This window comes from Hylobates moloch, unplaced genomic scaffold, assembly GCF_009828535.3.
Source record: "Hylobates moloch isolate HMO894 unplaced genomic scaffold, HMol_V3 SCAFFOLD_1824, whole genome shotgun sequence".
Lineage (NCBI taxonomy): Eukaryota > Metazoa > Chordata > Mammalia > Primates > Hylobatidae > Hylobates > Hylobates moloch.
In genome coordinates this window covers 1-9,841 of record NW_026654099.1, presented here as the reverse complement: position 1 = coordinate 9,841, position 9,841 = coordinate 1, and the positions used below count along the sequence as shown (strand labels likewise).

At 43.5% G+C, this 9,841-nt stretch overlaps 1 gene segment (V, D, J or C); it reads left to right on the top strand.

Moving 5' to 3' along the window:
- The first annotated feature begins 7,959 nt into the window (after nucleotides 1-7,959).
- Nucleotides 7,960-9,793, top strand: LOC116464812 (immunoglobulin heavy variable 3-74-like). The segment is given in 2 exon segments: nucleotides 7,960-8,051; nucleotides 8,155-9,793. Coding segments are annotated over 2 exon segments (411 nt in total).
- The last annotated feature ends 48 nt before the right edge of the window (nucleotides 9,794-9,841 follow it).

The window sequence follows — 9,841 nt, the reverse complement described above, 5'->3', positions numbered from 1 at the left end:
ATCTCTGTCAGCCCTTCACATTTATGACCTTGGCCTTATCTACCAGATAAGAGGCCTCTGGAAACTTTTAATTATGGCAGAAGGGAAAAGGGAAGCGAGGCATCTTCTTCACAAGGCAGCAGGATGGAAAACTGCAAGCTGGGGAAATGCCAAATGCTTATACAACCATCACATGTTGTGAGACACACTCATTATCACACAAACAGCCTGGGGGAACCTACTCCCATGATTAAATTACCTCCATAGGGTCCCACTATTCATATGTGAGATTATGGGAATGATAATTCAAGATGAGATTTTGGGTGAGGACACAGAGAAACCATATCATTCTTCTCCTGACCCCTTCCAAATCTCATGTCCTCACATTTCAAAACAAAATCATGCCTTTTCGACAGTCCCTTAAAGTATTTTTTTGTTTGTTTTTTGTTTTTTGTTGTTGAGATGGAGTCTTGTTCTTTCAACAATCTGGAGTGGAGCAGTCCCCTAAAGTCTTAATCCAGCACTGACTCAAAAGTCCAAGTCCAAAATCTCATCAGAGACAAGGTAAGTCCCTTCCACCTATGAGCATGTAAAATCAAAAGCAAGTTAGTTACTTCCTAGATAGAATGTAAGTATAGATATTGAGAAAAACACCCATTCCAAATGCGAGAAATTGGCTGAAATGAGGAACTACAGGCCCGTGCAAGATCAAAATCCAATAGGGCAGTCATTAAACCTAAAGTTCCAAAATAATCTCATTTGACTCCACATCTCACTTCCAGGTCAGGCTGATGGAAGAGGTGGACTCTAATGGTTTCTGACAGTTCTGCCACCATGGCTTTGCAAAGTAGAGCCCCATTCCCAGCTGCTTTCATAGACTGGTGTTGAGTGTCTTCAGCTTTTCCAGGCTCAGAGTGGAAGGTGTGAGTTGATCTCCCATTCTGGGTTCTGGAGGACAGTGGCCCTCTTCTCTCAGCTCCACTAGGCAGAGGCCCAGTGAGGACTCCGTATGGTGGCTTCAACCCCACATTTCTCTTCAGCACTACCCTAACAGAGGTTTTATATGAGGGCTACATCACCCCCCAACCAGCAAACTTCTGCCTGGACATGCAGACATTTCCATACATTTTTCTGAAATCTAGGTGGAGGTTCCCAAATCTCTATTCTTAACTTCTGTGCAACCATAGGCTCCACATGACAGGGAAGCTGCCAAGGTTTGGGATTTGCACCATCTGAAGCAGTGGCCTGAGCTGTGCCTTGGCCCCCTTTAGCTACAGCTGGAGCTGAAGTAGCTGGGACTCAAGGCACCATTTCCCAAAACTGCACAGAGCAGGAAAGCCCTGGACCAGGCACATGAAACCATTATTTTCCTTTTGAGGCTCTTGGCCTGTGATTGGAGGTACTGTCGTGAAGACTTCTGACATGTTCTGAAGACATTTTTCCCCACTTTCTTGGTGATTGGCACTTGGCTTCTTGTTACTTATGCAAATTTCTGCAGCATGCTTGAGTTTTTACCCAGAAAATTGGTTTTTCTTTTCTATCGCAACGTCAGCGAAAATGTTCCATACTTTTATGCTCTTGTTTGTCCTGAACGCTTTGCTGGTTAGAAATTTCTTCTGCCAGATACTCTAAACCACCTCTCTCAAGTTCAAAGTCCCACAGATCTCTAGGGCAGAGGCAAAATTCTCCAGTCTTCGTGCTAAAGCATAGCAGAAGTCACCTTTGCTCCATTTCCCAAAAAGTTCCTAATCTCCATCTGAGACCCCCTCATCCTGGATTTTATTGTCCATATTGCTATCAGCATTTTGTTCAAGGTCATTCAACAAGTCTCTAGGAAATTACAAACTTTTCAATATCTTCCTGTCTTCTTCTGAGCCCTGCCAACTGTTCCAGCCTCTATCTCTTACCTAGTTCCAATGTTGCTTCCATATTTTCAGGTATCTTTATAGCAGTGCCTTACTCTCTGTGGTACCAAAAGAGTGCATTTTTTTCTTCTCATACTGCTATGAAGAAATACTCAAGACTGGGTAACTTACAAAGAAAAGAGGTTTAACTGACTCACAGTTCTACATGGAAGGCATAGAAACAGAGATTCAAAATAACCTTATATGTAAATAAATAAAACTCCTCAATTAAAAATATACTGTTCACATAGATTTTTTTAAGTCCCAACTCTATGCTGTTTACAAAAGACTGACATCATCTGAAAATCTACACATGGACTGAAAGTGAATGGGGGAAAAAAAGATATGCTACAAAAATAGAAACCAATAATGAGCACTTACATCAGACAAAACAAATTTCAAGTCAAATGCTATAAAGAGAGACCAAAATGGACATTATATAAAAAAAAGATCAATGGAGCAAGAATAGATAACAATTGTAAATTATATATATATATATATACCCACACCTGAGAACTCAAATATATAACACAAATATGTTACATAGTAAGGGACAGATTCTAACTTTATACAATTATACTTAGATAATTTAACACATTACTCAGCATTGGATAGATTATCTAGCCAATAATTAACAGATAAACATTGGATTTAAACTGCACTATATTCCAAATGGACCTGACATTTACCGAACATTGAGCCAAACAACTTCAGAGCACATATTCTTTCCTTCAGCACATGCAATATTCTTCAGGACTGACCATATGTTAATACAGTACATGTGTCAAAATTTTTATATAAAATGATGCCAACTGTTTATCTGATTAAAGATGAAATGAAACTAAACATCAGTAACTGCAAGAAATTCTTTTTTTTTGTTTGTTTGAGATGGACTCTTGCTCTATTGCCCAGGCTGGGGTGCAGTGGCACAAACTCAGCTCACTGCAACTTCTGCCTTCCAAGTTCAAATGATTTTCCTGCCTCAGCCTCCCAAGTAGCTGACATTACAGGTGCTTGCCACCATGCCCAGCTGATTTTTATACTCTTAGTAGTGACAGGGTTTCACCATGTTGGCCAGGCTGGTCTTGACCTCCTGACCTAAAGTCATCCACCAGCCTTGGCCTCTGAAAGTGCTGGGATTACAAGCGTGAGCCACTGCCCAGCCTAGAGAAAATTTCAAAACTATATAAACACAAAAATTAAACAAAACACTCTTACATGGCCAATGGGTGAAAGAAGACATTAAGAAGAAAATATAAAAATGTATGAAACAAATACAATAGATATGCAACACACCAAATCTTATGGCAGTTATCCAAAACAGTATTATGAGGCAAATTTATAGCAATAAATGCCCACATCCAAGAAGCAGAAATATTTTAAATAACCAACATAACAATGCATCTCAGAGAACTTTAAGAACAAGAAAAGGCTAAACTCAAAATTATTTTAAAAAACAACAAAGAACAGATTAGACATAAACAGAATTAAAACTAAAAATAACAGAAAATATTAAAATAGCAAAAAAAGATAAAGTTGAAAGCCATTAGTAGCTGGCAAGCAAAAAAAGAAAAAAATATATATAACATATATATATACAGAGAGAGAGCCATGACCCAAATAAATAAAATAGAAACAGAAGATGCCTCAACTGATATCCCAGAACTAAAATAAATTATGAAGTACTATAATAAACATGTCTACGTGATAAATTTGAAAACCTAGAGGAATTGGATAAATTCATGGACACATACTACCTAACAAGATTAAAAAAGAAGGAATAGAAAGCCTGAACATACCAATAAAAAGCAATCAGATGGACAAAGGTAAAAGATCTATACCCTGTTGAACATAAATTTAAAAATCTAAAAATACTAGCACACCAAATCAAACAGCATTTCAAATAATAATAATCATAATACACCATGACCAAGTGGGATTCAACCCAGGGATTCAATTACCCTTCAACATGTACAAGTCAAAAATCATGATATATCACATCTATAGAATGAAGGATAAAAACCATATTTCTATATTAATAGATGCAGAAGATGAAAATTCAACATCTCTTCATGGAAAACAACTCTCAATTGTGTACAGAAATAAAGTACAACACAATAAAGGCCACATGACAAGTCCACAGCTAACATCACACTTAACAGAAAATAATTCTTTTCTTTTGAAAACTGGAAAAGACAAGGATGAGAACTCTGAGCACTTACTCAACACAGTACTGAAAGTACGCAAGGAATAAGGAGATCTTCCGACGGGAATGCAAGAAAACAAAACAGACATGGGCGCCCATGGAGAGAACTCATTAGACCTGGTGAAGAATAGATAAAAATCTCTTCCAAAGCCTCCAGTGTTCCCAGCTAAATATGAATTGTGGTGATAGACTGAAAATAAGCAGGGGAAGGGAAACATGACTCAACAGAGGAAAAACCCTAAGACAGCAGAAAGCAGATCTACACAGAACAATCACAGGACAGATGCCAGAGTGGGGCTGAAACAAGAGCTCCTTCTATTGGGTACCTAGTGGAGACCCTTTGACATTTCTTGTGAGGTAATTCTAGTGGTGATGAATTTCTTCAGTTTTTCTTTGCCTGGGAAAGTATTTCTCTATCTTCCATTTCATAAGAAGTGTTTTATCAGTTTTTTGTTCTTGGGTGGCTGTATTTTTCCCCCAGAAATTTAAATACAGTTATGCTCTGCATAACAGTTTCTGCCACTAACAGATGACACAAACAATGGTGGTTCCACAATAATACACTTCCCTATTTATCTATACCTTTTTTTATGTTTAGATATACAAATACTACTGTGTTACCATGGCCTACAGTATTCACTATAGTTGTTTCGGGATCACTGGGGTGTTGCTTTTTCTGGCCAGAACCCTCTGTGGCCAGCGGCGACTTTGCCCAAGTTCGTGTCCTACATCTGGAAAGAATGAGGTATGCAGCCATGTGGTGGGTGAGCAAGGCAAAGACTAGCTTCATGAAGCATTCGAGCATCTCAGAGGAGACCCCCAGGGAGCAGCTCCTCTCTGTAGGCAGGTTGACTGGTTGAGTGTTCAGCTCTAAGCAGAGAGGGTAGCTCCTCCCTGCAGCTGGTCGTCCTGTCGTCTTCCCGGTTCTCAGGAGAAACGGTAGCTCCTCCCTGCAGCTGGTCGTCCTGTCGTCTTCCCAGTTCTCAGCGGAGAGGGTAGCTCCTCTCTGCAGCTGGTCTTCCTGTCGTCTCTCCATCTTCTGTCCTGCTCTGGCTGAGCCCAGCGGTTTTTATGGACCTCCGAGGGCAGGAAGTGCGTGCCCATTGGTCCATGGGTGGTCAAGGGTGGGGCCGTAGAAAGCACCACAAGTCTCGACTGTGGTCTGAGTATCTGGGAGCCCGGGCCCAGCCTTCGGGCCCTTCCTGGGGACCCTCCCCCTCTGCACAGGAATCTTCCTGCCTCCTTTTGCAGTTCATGGTCCCTGGGGCTCCGCCCTGACTTTGCTCCAAGATCAGAGCAGGCGCCAACAGCAGGAAGAAGCCAAGAAGTGGGAGCAGGCACTTCGGAGCATGCAAGAGCAGAGGGCTTTTCCTGGGGACTCCAAGAGTGCAGGGACGCCTGAGGCTGCAGCCCGCGGTTTGCTGGGCAGGGCTTCTGCCGTCTTCATGCAGCGAGAGGCCCGTGTCTTCAGCCGCGGTTTGGGTGGCTGCAGCCACACCCGGGGAGGCAGGGCTCCTTCCTGTTCCTTGACCTCCAAGAGCACAAAGTCCGAGCCCACTGCCCTGATTAGAGCAGCTGGAGCCGCACCTGAGAACTCAGAGCTGCTGCCTGCTCCTGGCTCCCACCGGCTCCGTGGAGCATCAGCCCCCTCCGCCCCTCCTTCTGGGCAGGGGCTCCTGATCCTCTCTGGGCCCTGGCCGGCGTCCAGGGCAGGGGTGACATCTCCACAAGCTCCCCCAATTTCCCGGTGCTCAGGGAGGTCCGGGCAGAGCTGATCACAACCCCGGCCGGTAGTCGGGAGTGGCGGCCTCCGTGGTCACCCTGACATGCGGCCGAACCCTGGAGAAGCGGCCCGAGCAGCCTGCACAGAACCTCCCAAGGCCCAGGAACCCCGCACCCTTGGTGGGGTGGGTACAGTGGCTGCTCCACTGCCCGGGTTTTCAAGGCGGTGCCACTTCCACTTCCCTCCCTGGAACCCCGGAGTTTGACATGGGGGCTCCTTTCTGCCTTGCTCTGCAGTTCCCCTTCCCCTGGAGTAGAGCCCCCCGTTTCCCCGGGTGTTCCCTTCCACAGCTGCAGTGTTCTCCATGGGTGTCATCACCTTCCGGATCTGCTGCCCTGCTCTGCAGACTAAGGCTCTGATTCCGTAAGAGACGGGAGCTGCTTCCCATAGAACCTTGGTGGGGAGCTCTGTTCCCATTTCAATTCCTGAGGGGTTAAACCAGTGCATTTAGGATACCGGTTTTGGTGGCTTGGCCCTGTTGAGTAATTTCTTAGTTCTGTAGTGGGTGTAAGAGACTTGGCTCTGGAAGCATTTCAGAAGTGTGGGCTCTGATACACCCCAGACAGACACTTTGGGAAGGGAAGATTTTTGTGACTATTCTCATTATAAGGGAAAGGCATTCAAAAGAATAGAAAAACTCTTCAGTATGTGGTTCCTGAGAATTTCTCACTAAAAACATGCTTGTCACACTCGACTCAAAGCAGTTCACTGTTTATTAGTGTATTTTATCTTGTACTAGCCTATATTGCGTTTGGTGAACTCTGCCTCAGTTCAGCTCACACCCTAACTTTGATTCTCCCTACAAGAACTCTTCTCTCTCTAGATTTCAGGTTTGTTGATGGTCTTAAAATTTCAGTGATCTGAAGTATTAAAGACAATTTGCAAATGTCCATTTTCTCTGATTAACAGTTATTGTTGATTTTATTCTTGTTGTAAAAAAAGAAATTCTCATCTATGTACATTTCAAATCTGAATAACAAAATTTTTATTAACACCAAAAATAATAAAAGAATCCAAATATTTATCAGTTGCCTAATAGAAAAACAAATTATGGTAACTTTGTTTACTGGAATACTACCCATCATTCATAATAAAGGAATGACTGATATACACAATAAGAAGATTAAATTATCAAGTATTTAAATAGAGTAAAATAAGCCAAACAGATAAGAGTATATATGATTCTATTTTTTAAAATTCTGGAAAATGAAAACAGATCTAAAGTAACATAAAGATTAGTAGTTGCCTGGGAATATGTTGGCAGAAGGGAAGGAGAAAGGATAAGGAAATAGAAATAGGAAGTAGAAGGACAGAAAAGAAGTTGAGGGAATTTCACTTGTCCACCTTCTTTATAATGGTAATAGTTATGTCATGATTATCAATTTTACACTTTAAATATGTAGTTTATAATCTGTCAATCAAATCTTATAAAATTTATGAGGAAACAAGTTGAAAATTAGACAATGTAGGAGGGACAGAAAGATAGATACGAGTATGTTAAATGTCAGAGATACCTGAAAGTTATCTACCTGAACCCTAGTTCTCTCCATAGTTTAAGGTAAACAGGAGAGTGCAGCAAAATCACACATCTTCTGATTAGGCAGTGGCTTCTGCAAACCACACTAGGCATGTCCAGCTCTGTCCTGGAGTTGGCTAAGGGAGGAGTCAGGGCCAGTGGTGAGAAGCGCAGGCCCAGACACCAGCACTCACCCATCCCAGACATGAGCTCTTAGATACACAGAGAGCCCATCCATGTGTGGGTTTACTTTTATATCTGTAAATAGAGAACACTGACTCCTACAGAACATAATTTACACCCATAGGTAAATCTGAAATAAGGTGATCAGTGTGAAGATTTTATCACAGCACAGGTTCATAATAAGCACAATTTCTCAAATCCCATTATTGTCACCCATCTTCCTCAGGACACTTTCATCTGCCCTGGGTCCTGCTCTCTCTTCAGGTGTCTCACCCCAGAGCTTGCTATATAGTAGGAGATATGCAAATAGGGCTCTCACTCTGCTGAAGAAAACCAGCCCAGCCCTGACCCTGCAGCTCTGGGAGAGGAGCCCCAGCCCTGGGATTCCCAGGTGTTTCTGTTTGCTGATCAGGACTGCACACAGAGAACTCACCATGGAGTTTGGGCTGAGCTGGGTTTTCCTTGTTGCTATTTTAAAAGGTGATTGATGGAAAACTAGAGACATGGAGTGTGAGTGGACATGAGTGAGAGAAACAGTGGATTTGTGTGGCAGTTTCTGACCAGGGTGTCTCTGTGCTTGCAGGTGTCCAGTGTGCGGTGCAGCTGGTGGAGTCTGGGGGAGGCTTAGTACAGCCTGGAGGGTCCCCGAGACTCTGCTGTGCAGCCTCTGGATTCACCTTCAGTAGCTACTGGATGCACTGGGTCCGCCAAGCTCCAGGGAAGGGGCTGGTGTGGGTCTCACATATTAATAGTGATGGGAGTAGCACAAGCTACGCAGACTCCGTGAAGGGCCGATTCACCATCTCCAGAGACAACGCTAAGAACACGCTGTATCTGCAAATGAACAGTCTGAGAGCTGAGGACACGGCTGTGTATTACTGTACTAGAGACACAGTGAGGGGAAGTCAACGTGAGCCCAGACAAAAACCTCACTGCAGGGGCATCTGAGACCACGAGGGGGTGTCCTGGGCCCTATGAACTGGGCTGTTCTCTATGGCAGGGACTGGTGGTGCTAAAAGCTGATTTTCTCTCAGCATCTGGGGCTGATTCATCAAGTTTCCTCAGAGAACCTTTCAGATTTACAATTCTGTGCTGACATTTAATGTCTCTGAATGTGAAACACTTTTCCCTGATGTTTCTTTGTCTTTGTGACAGGACGACACATTCTCACCTCCACAGAAGCCCAAGTGTCACTCTGGGGACAGAAGTGTCCCTGCCCTGGTCACCAGAATCAGAGTCCCAAGGAAGCCCAGGAGAACCTGGGAAGTGTTTTTCAATCAGACTCAGGGCAGGCATCTCCGTGGGAATCTCTGATTGGAACAGGCTTTGGGATTCAGATTGGGACCAAGAGGGAGGCTCACCCAGGGCCAGGGTCCTTAGAATCCTGACAGCTTTCACAGTAACCCCATCGTCCTTTCAAATTGAACATCTGACTCAGAACTGACCCATTTGGCCCTTTCTCTGCTAATCCATTTTCCTTTTCTCTAGGCTTCATTCTTACACTTCCCCTTTCTCCTCTTTTCTGAAAATGGAGGGTGTGCTTCCTGTGGTCTAAACCACAGGTCTCAGATGCATTACCTGGACCTCAGGTGTTGCTCTGGCTGTGGCTCCTGAGGACCTGGCAGGCTGAGGGATCTTTCTCATTCCCTGGTGCCTGGATGCCCCTGCTTTCTTCTATGCATGGATGCATTTGGGAAATGCAAGTGGACAATTGTAGTCATTTCCTCAAATGGGATGCTGATGTAGAGCTGATCTTGTGCTTCTCACCCTGTCACAGAGCCCCCACCCTCACTTATGGATTTTTGGGAGAGCTGAGGATGGACACTTTATTGGGCTGTGAGCTCTGCGTGATGGCAATTGTGAGATCTGGCTAGGCACAGCCAGAGCCGATGGAGCTGGCCATCAGGAAAGACAGGACGGAATTCCTGGGAAGTCCTACAGCTGCTGTCCACCATAGAGTTCCACTGTCTCCTCCTCTGCTAGGATTAAATCAGACCAACCAAGTTCATCTAGGACAATCTTCCTGATCTAGAGAAGTGACAGGCTTTAATAATACCTGTATTATACATCAGAGCAACACCTAGATTAGTGTTTGATTGAATAACTGAGACTATGTCCAGTCAAGGTGACACACAATATCGATTATTACCAAGATTAATATTTTAATATTAATATTTATCAATGCAATATTGATTTAATATTAATTAATATTTTATATTTGACAATAGAATCAGACTTTGTTATAAATAATTTTGCAAAAATACGTGTAT